Source organism: Onychostoma macrolepis, chromosome 09 (assembly GCF_012432095.1).
Source record: "Onychostoma macrolepis isolate SWU-2019 chromosome 09, ASM1243209v1, whole genome shotgun sequence".
NCBI lineage: Eukaryota > Metazoa > Chordata > Actinopteri > Cypriniformes > Cyprinidae > Onychostoma > Onychostoma macrolepis.
Window position 1 is genome coordinate 25,542,875 of NC_081163.1, and position 18,371 is coordinate 25,561,245.

The following is an 18,371-nucleotide window of genomic DNA, read 5'->3' on the forward strand; positions in this document are numbered from 1 at the left end:
AAAACAACGGGGCTGGTGCCAGTCACCAGAAGACACCAAGGTTGTTGTGTGATCTCTGCAGTTAACATTACAATTTTTACACCTTACAACTTAGGTGTAAGATGACCATGTCTTTTCTATTGATGCTTCAAGGTTATAGAATAGTTTGCTATGGAATAGTAACTTATCTTTTTGTTTCTAGACCCTGAAGCATGAAATGATTTTTTATTGTACGTAACGTTCTTGACTATAATCATATCTGTATTTTTAACCATAATACAGCCAATCATTAATTAATTAATTTTTTAGCCATAAGTTGTGTAAGTCTGGTCATTATTTATTAAGACTGTCAATGACATTTCTTTAAATAAAAATCCTTTTTTTTTTTTTTTGCTTTGGATAATTCTTTGTAAAATTTATCATATTGGCTGTTTAGTGGCACGCTCCATTATGACCATGACTATGAATTGCAGAATCTAGCCACACACACAGAATGGTGCCTTATGTTGTCATGTCACCAACATGTCTGACAAATATTGACATAAACATACTTGCCATGTATAAAACTTACATGCAAAACGTGTCTTTAGCACAAAAATACCTTTCACTACATTTATATTGATATGATGTTAAAATTGATGTCGTTTACTAGGTGGCTCATCTTACCCCATAGCAATGTATGAATATATATATATTTCACAGGAATGTATAAAATTTTACTGCATACTGTGTGCATTTGATAAACTCTGGCTTAAAACATGCATAGAGCGTTACTTTGGAAGGCCAGTGGGTGGCGCTACAGACTGCTTGACAGAACAGCAACTCGCATCAACCATGTTCAACACACTAAATGGAGATTCCTGGCATTTATTTGCAATTATTCTTTTAACAGGACTGTACAATTTATACCCAAAGTACATTATACAGCGGCTTGAAAAAGAGCAACATCAATGCAGCAAAAATCAAAAAAAGCACACCAGGAAACCAAATTTACAAGAAAAAAAAAAAAAAAAAGGGGCAAAATGTTAAACCTCTGTACAGAATGAATCTGCTGAAAGTTAATATCTGAAATTAAGGTCCTGTACAACAAATATACATGAATTCTCCAGAGGGGATACTTTTATTTTGTCCTGCATAGGATTCTGTACATTGCCATTCGTCTACATTTGGTTATTTTGTGCATTTAACATTAGTATGCTGCCTGGGCCTAGTGTGCCAGTAGCCACTCTGTATGCTAGAATTACATTCTCGTAGCTAGCTGAACAAAGCGAGGAAAGCTAACACTGTTGTCTGTACCACATTACATTACTACAGAGTGAAGAATGAAACCTTTGCAGGCCTGTTACAGTAACTCTGAACGGAGGCTCTTCAAAGAAATCCTTAATTTATGGAAACCCAGCTGAGACCGTGGGAATTGATAGTGGTTTGCCAGGTCTCTCTCCTCTTTGAACGTGGAGGCAACCATGTGAAACACCAAATGACAACAGTCGCATTTCAAAGTACTTAACAGTAGCAGTGCCCTATTGAGTCTTCAGAAGGCATTATTTTTCTTCAATGACTTTAATCGCGACATTCTCTGGGTGTCTAAATATTCATGCTTTATTTTTCTTCATTCTCTTTCCAAACACTTTTCTCAGTAAACCCAAATCTCAATGCTGCAAAAGCACAATAATTCAACACAAACTTCCTCGAGTTGAGGAAGCCAGCTTCTTTTCCTTGTGGTCCCGCCCTGCTCTAGGGAAGGAGATCAGACGCTGGCCAGCCGGGCTGTCAGTCAGTGTTCAGTGCAAGCTGTCAATAGGAGGTGGAGTTTGGTGCCAGGGCCCCTGACGAACTGGCCCGTCTGATGTGAGGCAGCAGGTAGGAGTCACTTCCCAGCTGGTGCACATCAAACCGGTCCTCCTTCCTGTAGGCTAGACACCGGCGGATGAATGCCTACAGGAAACAGTAACATGCCATTTATTACAAACGAAAAATGGTTTTGCACTAAATAATTAGTGCGTCTAAGAAAATATGCCAAATAATTATTTGTAAAATTCATCAAATTGTCTGTTTAATGGCCTGTTCCATTATGACCATTGTGTGTGGCGATGACTATGAATTGCAGTAACTAGCCCTACATACAGTTGTGCTCAAAAGATTACATAACCCTTGCAGAATATGCAAATATGTTAATTTTAACAAAATGAAGATCATGAAAATTGCATGTTATTGTATATTTAATACTGTCCTGAATAAGCCATTTCACATAACAGATGTTTTTATATTCTCAACAGGACAAAATAATAATTGAATTCATAAAAATGACCCCGTTCAAAAGTTTACATACCCTTGAATCTTAGTACTGTGTGTCGTTTCCTGGATGATCTACGACTGTATTTCTGTTGTGATAGTTGATTATGAGTCCCTTGTTGGTCCTGAGCAGTTCTGTTGCCTGCTGTTCTTCAGAAAAATCCTCCTGCACATTCTTTGGTTTTCCAGCAGCATCTGCATATTTTAACACTTTCCAACAGTGACTGTATGATTTTGAGATCCATCTTTTCACATTGAGGGCAATTGAGGGACTCATACACAGCTATTACAAAAGATGGAAGCATTTACTGATGCTCAAGGCGGCAACACAATGCATTAACAGCCAGAGGGTGTGAACTTTTGAACAGGATGATGTGTACATTTTTATTTTAAATATATATATTTTTTTATTTGATACTGCACTTAAGAAGCTACATAAATACTTAAATGTTTCCCAGAAGACAAAAAAACAAAAACAAAAAAAAAACAATTTACTCTGATCATCCAATTCAAAAAGTTTACACCCCCTAGCTCTTAATGCATTGTGTTGCCTTCTTGAGCATCAGTAAATGTTTTCACCTTATATTATAGTTATGTATGAATCCCCCTATTGTCCTCCATGTGAAAAGATGGATCTCAAAATCATACAATCACTGTTGGAAAGGGTTCAAATATGCAAAAAATGTTTGAAAACCAAAGAATGTGCAGGAGGTGGAGGATTTTTCTGAAGAACAGCAGGCAGTTGAACTGCTCAGGACCAACGAGGGACTCCTGAACAACTAACACAACACAAAGACAGTTGTGGATCATCCAGAAAACGACACACAGTACTAAGATTCAAAGGTATGTAAACTTTTGAACAGGGTCATTTTTATAAATTCAGTTATTATTTTGTCCTGTGTAGTATATATAGACATCTATTATGTGAAATAGCTTATTCAGGACAGTATTAAATAAACAATAACATGCAAATTTCACGATTCATGATCTTATTTTGTTAAAATTATTAACATTTTGCATATTCTACAAGGGGCATGTGAATTCATGAAAAACACAGTTAGGCATGATTATTGGCATGATTTTTTTATGTTGTCGTCACCAACATGTCTGGCAGATACATACTTGCTGTGTATAAAACTTGCAAAACCACGTCTTCAGAATAAAAATACAATACATAAGTATTGATGCCGTTTACTAGGTATAAAGATAGAAATATCAAAATTTGAGATGTTGCCTCAACAGCAGATGCTTTATAAAACATACTAGTATGTCAGAGTTTTCAGCAATTTCGTGTGCTGTTCTCAATGAAAACTAAGTTTGTGGTTAAACTCAAGTGACTGAGTTTGTGAGCCAACTCAAGCAACTTGTATAATCGAAATGATTGTTGTCATTTGAGAAATTTACTTTTGCATTTCAGTTAATGCACTTTCACGAGTAAGCATAAATCGACAGAATGCCGACTCATACACATGGTTAAAAAAAGGTTACCTCATCTAGTGTACTGATTTATTCTAGTGTTACATTCTTTTCCTGTCTAGGGGTTGGAGAAAAGGTAAGGTGCAACAACAACAACAAAAAAAGGTTTTTAGAGGTCATCACTCCTGTCCCAGCCAGCAATCACCACACAAATTTGAAATACTTCTTTTTTTTTTTTTCTAAACCAAAGAAGTATTTCAAATTTGTGTGGTGATTGCTGGCTGGGACAGGAGTGATGACCTCTAAAAACCTTTTTTTTGTTGTTGTTGTTGCACCTTTTCTCCAACCCCTAGACGTTACGTTCCCCTTCAGCATCTAGGGGTCGGGAGGGGAAGTAACACTAGGCTTTTTTTTTTAATATAAATTAATAACAAAGACTTATGAACTCTCTGTGTGCACATTATGAAAACTGTTAAAAAAACATATATAAAATATAAAAAATATTATAACATTGAAATTCCTAATAGTAATTCAACAATAGTAAAGCAACCATAATCGCAAACACCAGATTGTTTGTCGACAGCGCTTTCAAAATGAAGAGCGAGCGCGTGCGCATGGTTGTCACAGACTGCAAAAAATAAGCAAAACAACAGGCAGGAAATGTATCCTTGTATTAGCGATGCTCTGATTCGGGGATTTGAACTCTTGATATCTGGCAACTGCACACATGAATGCTCACGTACTAGAGGCGTGTACGTAGAGCAGTCCGCAATAATATTTTTTTAAAAAGGAGGTTTTTATTTTTTAATGCATTTTAGTCTCGTCTTTCATCGCCAACGAAATTGCAGGTTGATATAGTCCTAGTTATCGTTTATTGACCTTACTGTCATCTCACCAACAAACATTTTCCATCAGTTTTTGTTAACAAAACTAACACTAGTTGAAAACGAATTGATGATATCTAATACAATGTCGTCTTCGTTTTACCATCATTATATATAATCTGTGATCACATTTTGTAAAGATTTGCCTAGACTGGCAGGGCTTTACCAACCTACTGCTATTGTATGTGAATAACTGACAAGTAACACAGACAGGGAGATTTCTTCATCAATATTTTAGGCTTACATTTACACATTTAATAGAGGTTCCCAATTCTGACCCTTTATCATATAACATACAAAATATACTATAAAAATAACAAAAACAAAAAAACAACTTCTATTTCTTTTCATATCACATTTTCCAACAGACATTTATCATGCAGTTTAGTGTTTTCAAATATGACTTTAGTTTATAGTTTAATTTATAATTATTAAACTATTAATATATTCTTTGATGTAAATGCACCTGTATGACCACATATGCAAAGTGTTGGGGCTAACGCATTACAAGTAATCAGATTACTTTTTCAAGTAACTAGTAAAGTAATGCATTACTTTTTAATTTACAAGAAAATATCTGAGTTACTTATTTCAGTTAAATATTTAATTAAATATACTTATTTAATTCAGTATTCCTCAAAATAAATAAAAACAACGAAATGCAACTCAGAATATGATTCAAACCTGCAATAATTAAATGTTAAATAACACCAAAATCCTTTATGTATTTAATCCCATTTTATTAACCAATGTCTTTGCTGCTGACCTTCAATAATCCAATTCAACGATACTAATAAGCAAAAATTACTCTAGATAAACATTTGTGCTTCTTTTTTTTTATTGCTGTAGTGTGTTGAACTTTCTTCTTCTGTGTTCTACTGTACAGATGTGAATTTACTTTCTCTTCAGCCTGAGGCTAGTTCATTTCACTTTTGGTGTGAAAGGGCTTTTACGTTTGCCAAAAAATATAACTTTTTTTGTATTAAAAAACAAGCAAGCAAAAGTAACGCAAAAGTTATGTAACGCATTACTTTCCATAAAAAGTAACCAAGTAATGTAATAAGTTACTTTTTTAGGGAGCAACGCAATTAAAAAAAACTTTTAAAAGTAACTTTCCCCAACACTGTGTATGACATATATTGACTAAAGTGTGATCATGTTATCATACCTCAGACCTCTCTAAAATGCCCTACTCAAGTTTTATCTGTGTGTGACAATGCAGGGTGTTCTGAAAGTGAATAGGGCTCAGGGAATAGGGAGCAGTGAACACTGTGTAGGCACCCTTTCAGTTGTAACAGTTAAGTTCAGCTGATGATCTGAATCAGGTGTGTTACAAAAGAGACACAAAATATGCAGATCGGAATTGGGAAAGTGGATATTCTTGCAATTTTTTTTAAACCAGCTTTTTTTGTAGTTCATTTTAAATATTTGTTCATAATGTTTTATAATTCCATTTTTTTTTTTTTTATAATTCCATTCCATAATTCCAATTCCAACATTTTATACTGACTATTTTTCAAAGAAAATCTGAAATGACCTTGGCCTCATTGCTGGCAACGGGTTTGGAAGGGAACTGAACCTCTGTGGCTTTCAGGATGGTGTTTTCCTGTAGGATGTCCTGCTGGGACTGGTTATGGCCAAATGGCTAGAAAAACAAATCAAATTTGCATGGTTAAACATAACTACAGTGTAACTGAAATCAGGAAAATGACAGCTACTTCCATTTTGCACTTTAACCTGTAGAGGCTACTGATAATATTCTCATTTATTCAGATAATTGCTCTTCACCTTTCTTCCATAGAGGCACTGGAAAAATATGACACCGACAGACCAGACGTCCACCTTATTGGAGATCTTTGGAGGCTCTTTACCCACCACAAAACACTCAGGGGGTAAGTACCTTACAGCCGAAACAAGACACGATTGAGTTACATGCTTTAAAAAGGAAAAAGCCTAATTGTTAGAGTATCTGTGAGTGTGTTACCAGTAAGTGCCTGCCCCTTGTGATGTCAAGTCCATTCCATCTACTCCATAGTTGTCATCGTCCATGATTTTAGACAGTCCAAAATCTGTGATCTTTATCTCTCCGCATGCAGTTCCATCTACCAGTAAAATATTCCCTGTACACAACCACACAAATACACACATAAATACAAAAATAAATACACAAGCACCATTCCCTATACTGGATTATCTTTGTTATATCTTTCACATATGCATAATAGTGAAGGGTGGAAAAATAATACATATCCTACCATCCAAACGTCTGAGGTCAAAAACATTTTTTTAAGAAATTAATACTTTTATTCAGCAAGGCAGTATTAAACTGATCAAAAGTGACAGTGAAGATATTTACACTGTTTCATCATTACAGTTTCTAAAAAAATATAAAGCTATAAGGCAGTGCAACTGTTTTCAACATTGATGAACTTTTTTTCCAAGCAGAAAATCAGCATATTAAAATGATTTCTGAAGTATAATGTGACTTTTGTTGCTGTTTTTACTCAATTTTTATTAAATAAATTAATAAATTAAAAAAAAAACATATAAATTGTACAAACCCCAAACTGCTAAACCGTTCAAAATGGTCTAAACTGTATATATACACGTGGTATATATCTAAATGCATATACAGGTTAAAAAACAACCTGTGCATAAACAATAAGCAACAAACAAACAAAAAACGAGAACTTTGCCTATTTGAGGGTATGAAAAGTAAAACGCAGAGAATGTGTTCACCGGGTTTGAGGTCATAGTGTATTATGGGTGGCTTGATCTCGTTCAGGTATCGTAAAGCATTAACAATCTGCATGACGATAGAGCGAGCTTCTTTCTCAGACATCAGCTTGTGCTGTTTCAAGTAGAAATCCAGATCATTTCCTTCACAGTATTCCAAAACCGTACAAAACCTGCAGGAAACAGAAACTCATGTCACTCGTGTCTGTCTCACTGATGTGTTCTGATGGTTGGTAGAAGAAATCTGCAGGGCTGGAACTCACGTGTCTGTGTCCAGTGAAAAGTAATCGTACAGTTTAACTATTCTGGGATGATCCAACTGTTTATGTATTCGGTATTCCCGACAGGCGTGTCTGCAGAGGAGAGAGGCACAGGTTACCATGGGCAACAGAGGTGAGACCCAGGCGGCCAGCGTCATGAGAGACAGACGGACTAGATTTCCAGACATTTCAAGTTCTGTACCGAATACCAATCGGCATGGAAATACAGCCTTACATAACAATGTCCTCACACCACAATATAAGCCTGCTACATATCAGTTGCGCATTAAAAAAAAAAGTGAGAAATGGCTCTAAAGAAAAAAAATAAAAAGAGGTTATTTAATCTTAAAAAAAATGTTCAGGGTTAAATACAGCTCCGTCAGAAGCATCTGTGGAAAGCTGCTGTCAGGGTAATTGGCATATCTGAATCCAAACCAGGCTACGTACCGTCCTTTAAATGAACTGCATTGTTAAAGTCATTTTACAACAGATGTTTTTCTGGCTAGTTTGGTCTACTTAGAATTTTTTGGAAAGATATATTTGAATGTTTTTTGGCTGAATGATCATGATCATCTTGAAGGTTCAACAACAACATACTGAACGGATTGTACGTCTTTTTCCCTTTCCATCAAATTACGCATGATGTCTACCCTGTCTATAAAGTTAGAGTGGATAATTCCCTTTTTTTTTTTTTTTTCCCTGTTTATGCAATCTAAAATATAATTCATTACTTATGGTGATGGGCAGCATGCCACAGATGTAGGGCCCTATGAAATCTGTTTTAAATATTTTATTTTTTATTTTTTCTCAGAAATACCTGATTGTGTATTTACATTTTTTCTGATAAATGCATAAATTCTGGTAAATATTCCTTAAAAATAAAATTTGAATAATAATTGTATTATTATTATTAGTAGTAGTAGTAGTACTGTCACTATATTAGGCTAAGTCAGCGTTTCCCAATCTCAGTCCTCACACCCCCCTGCTCTTTATATTTTGCATGTCTCTCTTAGTTAACACACTTGATTCAGATAACCAGCTCGTTAGAAGAGAGCTACGTGCATGAACTGTGTTTCCGATTGATACGATCCCTACACAGTGTTCATTCCTTCCTATTCCCTGAACAGGGGAAATCCGTTGAAGTTTACTTCACTTCGGAACATTCATTTATTTGCGCTGTCCTGGACATCATATAGACAAGTGGACATCATATACCTCTGTAAATAAATACAATTTAAATTCACGTCTCGCAGGGCACTTATGGTCGAATAGAACAAATGTCGTACGTGATAAAGAGATACATACGAAATATGCAGAGCGGGGGGCGCGAGGACTGGGATTGAGACACGCTGGGCTAAGTAATATTTTTGTCACAGTTTCTTCAAGTTAAACCAGACTTTTATTTTGACAGGTTGCTGTGAAGACCTTTAAGTTTCTGTTTGCGCCATTCCTTCACACAAAGATATGCAGAACATGCAGGATTAGTATTTAAATAGTCTTTGTGCAGTTTAATATTTACAGACACTAGTCCATATCATGTTTTGATTTAAGTGTACTGCCCTACTTTTGATTTATTCATCCAAAATTTGGCAAAATCTATGACATTCCACATTATACAGTAAATGTAATTTTTATGACTGGATTCAGCGATTCAGTCCGTGTTTTCCGTATCGCGGAAATCATAGGGCCCTACTGATGTATTTAACAAGAACATTTCCTTGAATAGCATCAAAAAGGAGGAACATACTTGTGGTAATTTTCTTTCTTCTCCTCTCTCCAGTTTTTGTTGAGCTGATGAATCTTCACAGCAGCGTAGCGTTGCTCAATTAAGTCAAACGCCTGAAGAGCAGAATGATGAATCAAATTATGCGTTTCTTTCTCAAAGGTCAGCATATTTCAGGCTCTGTTATAAATGGGGGGTAAAGATACCTTGTAGACCTCACTGAAGCCACCCCTGCCCAGCAGATGTAACAGCAGGTAGCGCTCATTCAGGGTGGGATGGTCCTTGAATCTGAGAAAGATTAAAACAATACAAAAAAACAAAAAAAAAACAAAAAGAGAAATAGGAGAGAAAGGGAGGGTGGGTGGGTGGAAAATAATCATGTAAAACTAAATCATGTTTTGGTAAAACAAACAAAAATTTATTTTTTCAGACAACATATATATAGACTACATATAAATGTGACCCTGGGCTACAAAATCAGCCATAAGGGTCAATTTCTTTTAAAATTGAGATTTATACATTATCTGAAAGCTGAATAAATAAGATTTTCATTGATGTAGGTTTGTTAGGATTGGACAATATTTGGCTGAGATACAACTATTTGAAAATCTGCAATCTGAGGGTGCAAAAAAACAAAAATATTGAGAAATCGCCTTTAAAGTTGTCCAAATGAAGTTCTTAGCAAGAGCTTATTTGTTGCATTTTCTTTTTCTGCTTTTTACAAAGTTGCGCGTTATCACACACGATTGTGCTGAGCTTAATGGCCAATCAGAGGCATTCAGATGAGTCATCACTGAAACAGCGGAGTTCTGTTGTTCAGCGCACGCTGACTGAATTCTGACTGTTATTTATCATACAGTATAGATTCACTGATTATAACAGGAGTGTTTTTCAAGTGCATAAACTCACGCTAGACTGAGATTGTGATGATGTTCTTTGCTCGTTTTCTGTAACTGTTAGCTGCTTATTGAATAACTGAGGAAATGTAAGCATTATAATTAGTAACTTACAATGTTTCTATTAATTTGTTATGTTAAATACAAATTCAGTCATATTAAAAACATTAGGCTGCTTTTAGCCTCACGCTGGAGTTGGTTCACTTTTCAGCAATGAAACTAAGTAAATAAATAATTAAACAAATTAGCAGGATAATATCATGTATCGGCGATTTCACAGGCTGACGATAGGACGATATGAAAATTAAGCATATACTAATGAGGAGTCAATGTCCAGTACAAACAACAAAATAAAATGAAAAAAAAAAAGAAAAAAGATCAGAGGCTGATATATTCATAGTTTGGATACATACTGTGAACTGTCTTCATTGTTTATTCTTTTCAACTCTCGGATGTGAAGATTTCGCACCCTCTCCAACCTCTCCAGCTCTGCCTGAATCTCTGCCTCCTCCTACAAATACACAAACGCATGAAGAAAACAAAAAGAAAAGAATGTGAACAGAAAGTAACGAGTAAGGATGACATTTTTTTTAAGATGCTTTTTTTTTTTGTTGAAAGAAATGAATACTTTTGCTTTTATTAAGCAAGGACATTAAACTGATCAAAAGTAACAGTAAAGACATTCATCATGTTACAAAAGCATATGCTGTTCTTTGGAGTACTGCAGAAACAAAGATAGACATTATTTTCTATTTTTTAATTGCTTTTTACATGCTCTGAAATGCATGAAGATCTAAATCATACAGGAACCACTGAGCTTGTGCACTGACCTTTTTGAGATGGCCGAGTCTCAGTTTGAAGATCTCCTCCTGCTCATGGTACTCAGCTAAAGTTAGCCTGCAGAAACATCAGAGGAACAAGATTAAAAAATCTAGAAAGATCTGACGGTCAAAGAGTGAGTAACAATCACAATTCTGAAGGAGCTGATGCAATTTCTCCACACTGCTTCCTTAGAGACTTGTGTGTTGTAGCAGATAAAAAGTAATTTTTTCATATAATGGAAATTTGACTTCCTGATAAATCATGTCCTGCAATTCATCAGAAACATGTCATTCAAGTGAGTCTAAAATTTTGACTTCCAGCTTAAAGATCTTCTATAAGATTTTCTGGCAAATTAAATCAGTTATTTGTGAATATTAGTGCAATTACTGAATTACTGCAGTTTTTTGCAGCACTCACAGCTGAGGAAGGCTGGGTTTTAGGAAAGGGTCATTCTCTGAGCCGTTCACAGCCTTGGTCTTGCGTTGTTTAGGCTCAGAGTTGGTGCTAGGCGACTGTGAGCTGCTGGCTGATGGTGGTTTTCTCTTAGCTAACAGTTTCCTCTGTCTCTCAATTTCTTCACGTTGTTGAATGATCCATTCCTGCTGTCTGCATAAAAAGAGTCAAAGAAAGACAGTTCATATAGGCAAATCTGTAACCTGTAATGCACTCACTTATGGATCTGCAAGAGACCTGCTATAGATGAGTGAAAATTAGAGTGAAAACGGACAATTGTTGAGAGACTTTAGTCCAGTCAAGTAATTGACTTACTAGTCAAGTAATCGTAAAGTGTTCACGCATGCATAGTAGTGTTTAATTTTATAAGGCTAGAGAGGACTGCATGTGCAAATACAGAAGTATACTTTGAGCTTGTGCTGTGTCAATCTTCATTAAGCGTCTTACTTGACGAGGTTCTGGAAGGCGTAGCCGTCTGTCCACTGCTCTGTAAACGAGGCTCCGTGTCTCACAGTGGTGAAATGACCCAAACGCAGTCGATCCTGCATGCTCTTCTCCCGACACGCCTGCTTCTCCTGTGTGCTCTGGACAAATACACACAGCTTCAGAAAAATCTTGTTCATTTTACCGTTGAAACTATTAAACTTTAAAGCTTGTGGTTAAATGATGCCATTACACAGCAACCTTGAACATTTACAGATGAGCACTGGGTATTTTTACATTCAAAAGATTTCTGAAATATCACCAGGATGCTTCACCTTCTCAATCAGAAGTTTTTTGCTCATAGTGATGCACTTGTTTAAACGTTCTTTGTACTTTTCTAGAAGCTTTTGCTGCTCATCAATTTGTCTCCTAAGATCACAGTTTGCCTGCACAGAAGAGGAAGAAAAAAAAATGAAAAACACATTATAAAAATAAAAACATTTTCATTGTTAAATTCTTTAAAAAAAAGTTAGGGTTACACCAAGTCTGACGCAACTCAAATTTGCAAGACAAGTGATTTCACATCAAAACCATTTACAACAAATTTGTTTTGGAATCATTCTCATTTATGAAATGAATAATCTCCTCTCACCCGCAGAAGATCGTCTATCCTGCCCTCTTTCTTCTCCAGGTCCAGGTTCTTATTGCTCTCTATAGTGGCCAGTTTTACCACAGTCAGGTCAGTCTACAGGATGAACAAAATACACAAACACACACAATTCTACAACTTATTCATGATAGATATTCTTTAAATACGTAATTTTATGCCACAGGGCTTCATTTGTGATCAAAACCAATTTCACTTTTTTTCTATTTTTTTTATATGAAAGTTAAATCACAACAGTCATGAAAACCTTTTACCATGCATGAATCATTGATTTGTGCTACTTTCCAAATTACTTTAATTTGTACATTGTATTGATTTATCATTATCCCAGGCTAATTTAAAAAAAATAAATTAAAAATCAAAAACATTTATGATAGCCAAAAAAAGGCTAAATAAAATTTAATATTTAAATTTTTTTGCCCTATTTTTGAGATTTCTTTTCACTTGTATACCAAGAAGAGTGTCAAGTCTACTTAATTGATTAATTGTTCTATAAAAACTTCCAATACAGTTCTTGTTATTTGAGAGTAAGTGCACTTATGCAGAGTCCCACCTGAACACTCTTGACCGCCATCTGTCTAGAAGAAATCATAGAGTCCACAAAACACAGACTAGTGGGAGATGAGCTGCTCTGCCGGGTCTGAAACACAACATTAGACTGTATAGAAATGTCGTAGTAACTGTGTAGTAATGAGAGGCACACACATAGGTAGTGTTGTGACACGTGTGTGTTCCTGGGTGAGGATGTCAGTTTTTTATGGAGTGTGTGTTTGATCATGATACGCAATTATTGGACTGAAATAAGTCAAAGCATTAGCATCAGTGTCGAATGACCCAATCACAAGTTGTCAGAGTTAAATACAGGTGCAAATGCAGTACATTTTTTTTGATCAAACCCTGCTGCACATACGGTAGTTGGAAACATGTACTAGTGGTGTAATGGTACACAAAACTGTTCAACGTGCAACTTGCTTTTAAAGTCAAGGTTCAGTATGTTTTCAGTACAGCTGATGAAAGAACAAAACAAAATTGTTTCTTTTTTCTTTTTTATTAAACAGTAGCTTACTGAGTATTGCTCTATCTGTAAATAAAGTCTGTCAATACTGCTGCAACCCTGTACTGCAGTTTACAGTGGGGAAGACATTTGAAATGCTTTCACTTTTGGATGCTAAACATTTTAGCAAAATATATATTTTATTCAGAATTATTATGCTCCTATTGTCTCGCATTGTGGCTTTTAGACAATCATGTGCACATAGGTGCTTGTTCAGTGAAGTCTGTGAAGTTTATCAGAGACTAGAATCCTTTCATTTTCCCCTTTATTTTTCAGATGTCTTCACAATATCATCCTAAGGTTTGTACAGACCAAAGTTCTACACGTGCAGTAGTTAAAACAATGCTGCATTCATTCATTACATATGCGTGCTGAATTGAAAGACCTGTATCTAACATTTCCCGTACAAATACATGTACCATTATGCCCCTAATTAGTGTAAAAAGCATTCTGACACCAACATGAAGCAACTGCAACACACATCCAAAGTTCAGTTAAAATCCTAAAGAATTTCCAAAAGAATCTGCTCAAAACAGAATAACATGGCGATGTGTGGAGTGATGAAATCAGAGACCCTCCTTGTGACATCCGATCACAAGGTATACCAGGTATAACTGGTGGTCTGTCCACTTGTGATCAGAATCAGATCACCTGAGGCAGCTCTTAACACCAGGTGTAAACAGGGTATGAGAGAGTGTGTGTGACGTACGCTGGATCCTGGTGCAGAGTGGGAATGTGAGTTCTGGGGTGAACGGATGACTGGTGGTAGACCTCTTACTGGACTGGACCCATTACCACCCTGAAACTACAGATAGAGGGAAATAAACAAATCATATGGTTTTAAATGATCATCAACGTAAGCAGTTCTAGAAACCACTCCACTGAACACCACATAGACTGTCCTTTTTGAAGTTTGACAGCCACTGGTTATCATATGCTTTCATTGCATGGAACAGCAACTTTTTTTATTATTCTGACTGAAGAAAAAACATTTGCGTTTGGAATGACATGAGGGTGACTAGATGACAGAAATGTCATCATGGTTGAAGGTTTTTTTTTTGTTTTGTTTTTTTAAAAGGTGATGGTGTAATAGTTTCAATGTTAAAACACTTTCTGCTTTCCCAGCTTAATGTGGAGAGAATTATAAAAACGCCACACTTAAAACATTGTTCAGTTTGAGCATCCTCCTGATATAGTAAAACTGGTTCAAATTTGAACCAGACCAACCCATTTTACATAAATGTAATTTTGAGAATTAAAAAAAACCTTGTGTCTGACTCAGTGTTCATCAGAAAAGTCTTTCATCAATGAAAAATATTTCACCACTTCTGAAATGACTTTGATGTAACCAGTACTGCCTGAGAGGGAATATAACATTAATTATATTTATATTTAATATTTATTAAAAATACTACACTTCACTATGCAAAAGGGCTGCACGATTATGACAAAAATCATAATTGTCGATTATTCCCTTGAGATTGTAATTGCGATTATTAATAACGATAATTAATTTTTTGAACATATTTATGCCATTGTTTGAAGTTGCATGCCATATTTTCATATAAAATATGCATTTATTTAAGAAAAGGCTGAAAACACTCTTCCTGAACTTCTATTGCTATACATTGGTTTGGTTTCTTCTTTAAACAAAAAAAAAGGTAAAATTATGCATGGTATAATAATGTTATACTAAAACTAAAAGAAAAAAAGGTTTACTAAAGCTATACATTTCATTTACAATTAAACAGACAAAATTTCAAATTACAGTAACATTTTACAGTACAATTTATATTATCAGGCCTCCAGACTAACATTCGAGAGCAGTGGCACCAGCACCTGATTTGGTAGCACTGAACATAATATTACAAGTTTTGTCTCTTAGAAATGCACATTAGAACAGGAGCTCGAGTTCAGATTAGCAGGAGCTTGAGTTGCGATGCAGATGTACATTTGACAGTACCCTTGTGAAAACTGTAACAGCCTCATCTTTTATACATAACCAAAAGTACAGCACCTCGTTACCATGGTAAAAAAAGTAGCCTAACTATATGGTTTCTATGGTGTTTGCATTGAAAAACAGTTGCCTAAAGACATTCAGTCAATTACAAATCCACATCAACTGATAGAATAATTAACAAAATAAATTCAATTAATTGTGCAGCCCTACTATGCAATCACATCACTAAAAAAAATTAAGGTCCACCCTACTTTATTAACTATGCTGCAAATATGGTTTCATGTATTTAAAACAACATCATCCAAGCTGCAATCACATATCAGGTTACGTGTTTGTTGAGTCAATGCCAACGATTTATCATATGCTTTCCTTAGCTTACCCACAAATTATTGACAGGTACTCACATCAAAATAATCACTAATTTTGGGTCCCCGAATGACAGACTTCCCTATGAGAGAAAATGAAAAGAAAAAAAAAAGATGTATGATTAAGCATATTGAGCTAAGCGTAAATAACATACTAGAAAACAGAGAGAGAAAAAAAAAATTGTTATAATGTTTTTATTCTATTATTTTGATCTTTTCATTGTTATAATATTTCTCCACATATATTTCAAGCTTTGGCAATATTGTATTTTTTACAGTCATGCCAATAAAGCAATTTTGAATTGAATTGAGAGAAAGAAAAAAAAAAAGAAAAGTCAATCGTTTACCCTGACTGCTCTCTGATTGGTTGTCAGCTTTCCTCTTCCTGCCCCGTGATGATTCAGAGTGCTTCTTTTCAGGAGTCTATAAATGAGAGACATTACATTCATACACCATTTGTTATGAATTTATTCAGGTCTTATTTTGCACCCTACTCACAATAACGCTGGCCTCAGCAAGCACTGAGCATCACATTTAAATTCATAGTCTCCTGAGAGCAAATCGTACAATCTCTGAATATCAGCTGAGAGTATAACGAGACATATTGTGCGTCTTCAAACAGTATTTAATGACTCTCGAGTCTAAATGACTCTAAGAATATCCCTAATGTGAGAGTGCATAATCCGGGGCCTGGACCAATAATCACAGTCTATTTTCTCTCTCACTGGGGAAAGGATGCAGAAATATCCTGCTCTTTTCAGCACAGACAAAGAGGGGTGTGCTGCCAAGGGCATCTTTGCATTCTGATCAGAGAGGAGTTCTCGCTCACTGGCTTGGACCGAAACCTCCACGTCTGCCACCAAACTCCGTCGCAGATTTTGATACCAACGCTATTAAGAGATAAACTGTGTCCTACACACACAAAAAAGAAATGCTGCTATATGTTGATTAAAATGCTAATCTTTTTACAGCTGTGAAGCAGAAAGAGAGTTTTTTCAAAACAGATGTGGTTAAACTCCATCATGTATATTATAGATCGCTACTTTGTATTAATTTCTCATAATCTAAGCTTAATTTGTGGTTATCGTAGAAAATGATGAGTCTTGTGTGGGGGCTAGGCCAGTGCTTTTCTAGAAACCACATCACGTCTCTCCAAAGAGAGGACTGTCGATGTGACTGAACCAAGAGCCTCAAAAAGCATCATTTGTCTCTTTTCAATTCTCACATGACTGGGACAGAGAGACTTACTGAATACGCAGGAGAACTTCCTCTTTTCCCATCTGATCCCTGCAACAGAGAAAGTGGAAGAAAGAATGAGAGAAGAGGAAAGGGAACGGGAAAACAAATGAAACGAGACAATGAAAGATAAGGGGAAAAGGAAATGAGGAAAATAAATAAAAAGGAAAGCAAATGAGGAAAGGATAAGGAAAACGAAAAGAAAAATTCAAGGAAAAAGCAAGGATAAGGATAAGGAAATGAGAAAAAGGAAAACAAAGGAAGAAAGGATAAGGAAAATGAAGACAAAGATTAAAGGAAAATGGAAGGAAAAGGAAATGAGAAAAAGAAAAAAACAAAGATGATAAGGAAATAAAGGAAAAGAAAAAGATAAGACAGACAGAAAGGCAAGAGGAAAAGAAATGAGAGAATGACAGGAAAAGGGAAGCAAAAGAGGAAATGAAAAGAAGAAAAAAATGAGAAAATTAAAGGACAGGAGGAGAAAGAAAAGAGAAAAAAGGGAATAGGAAATTAGAAGGAAGGGAAAATGATAGGATAAGGAAAAAGAAAAGGGAAGTAAATGGAAATGAAAATGAAAGAAAACAAAAGAGGAAAAAAGGAAAACAGGAAGGATACAGAAAAGAATAGTTTAGCACTATACTTAGCACACTATTCTAATTCTATTCTTAAAAAAAAAACTAACACTAGTTTCTTTAATCTTTTTGTATTCTATCTGTTTTCTTTTTATTTATCATACAATTAACAAAAGCAAAAAAGGCTTCTAACACTAGCATGCTCTATTCTTTTTCTATTCTATCCGTTTTCTTTTTATTCATTATATAATAAAACCTTGCTATGTGTACTGCGTTAAGCAAACTGAGACTTGTTATAGCACTTGCATATCATTGCTCTTTTGTTGATTTTGATTGCTTCCATTGTGCTCATTTTAGGGATGTTCATTTTAACCGTTTAACCGTTAACCGACCGATAAGAATTTTGACCGATTAATACAATCAGTTAAACGGTTTAAAGTCACTTATTTATTTATTTTTTTTCAGTAATTTATCAAGATATTTTAAAAGGTTTACTGCATGGTTAAAATAAGCTACGCGTATAAAAACAACAACAACAACAAAAAAAAAACGTTTTGAGAGAGAAAAAAAACATAAGTCGCATTTTATTATTTCATTCAGAAATAGGCCGACGCGAATTAAAAATATTATAAT

At 35.3% G+C, this 18,371-nt stretch overlaps 1 protein-coding gene across 2 annotated transcripts in view; it reads right to left on the minus strand.

Annotated features, from left to right (window-relative positions):
• Nucleotides 1-1,167: 1,167 nt before the first annotated feature.
• The window catches only part of tlk1a (tousled-like kinase 1a), a 47,142-nt gene continuing 29,938 nt past the window's right edge, over nucleotides 1,168-18,371 (minus strand). Inside the window, exons 5-23 of one of the 2 annotated variants that reach the window (XM_058786943.1) lie at nucleotides 17,179-17,217; nucleotides 16,278-16,353; nucleotides 15,970-16,013; nucleotides 14,315-14,410; nucleotides 13,105-13,191; nucleotides 12,537-12,629; nucleotides 12,220-12,330; nucleotides 11,909-12,045; nucleotides 11,426-11,614; nucleotides 11,017-11,083; nucleotides 10,600-10,697; nucleotides 9,497-9,578; nucleotides 9,315-9,406; nucleotides 7,571-7,660; nucleotides 7,311-7,480; nucleotides 6,556-6,691; nucleotides 6,360-6,471; nucleotides 6,109-6,216; nucleotides 1,168-1,914 (exon numbers count right to left, since the gene is read on the minus strand). In XM_058786943.1, coding sequence (XP_058642926.1) covers nucleotides 1,774-1,914; nucleotides 6,109-6,216; nucleotides 6,360-6,471; nucleotides 6,556-6,691; nucleotides 7,311-7,480; nucleotides 7,571-7,660; nucleotides 9,315-9,406; nucleotides 9,497-9,578; nucleotides 10,600-10,697; nucleotides 11,017-11,083; nucleotides 11,426-11,614; nucleotides 11,909-12,045; nucleotides 12,220-12,330; nucleotides 12,537-12,629; nucleotides 13,105-13,191; nucleotides 14,315-14,410; nucleotides 15,970-16,013; nucleotides 16,278-16,353; nucleotides 17,179-17,217 — 1,968 coding nt within the window. In that variant the 3' untranslated portion in view covers nucleotides 1,168-1,773. The remainder of the gene's footprint in view (nucleotides 1,915-6,108; nucleotides 6,217-6,359; nucleotides 6,472-6,555; nucleotides 6,692-7,310; nucleotides 7,481-7,570; nucleotides 7,661-9,314; nucleotides 9,407-9,496; nucleotides 9,579-10,599; nucleotides 10,698-11,016; nucleotides 11,084-11,425; nucleotides 11,615-11,908; nucleotides 12,046-12,219; nucleotides 12,331-12,536; nucleotides 12,630-13,104; nucleotides 13,192-14,314; nucleotides 14,411-15,969; nucleotides 16,014-16,277; nucleotides 16,354-17,178; nucleotides 17,218-18,371) is intronic. The other variant, XM_058786944.1, reaches the window with a different exon arrangement.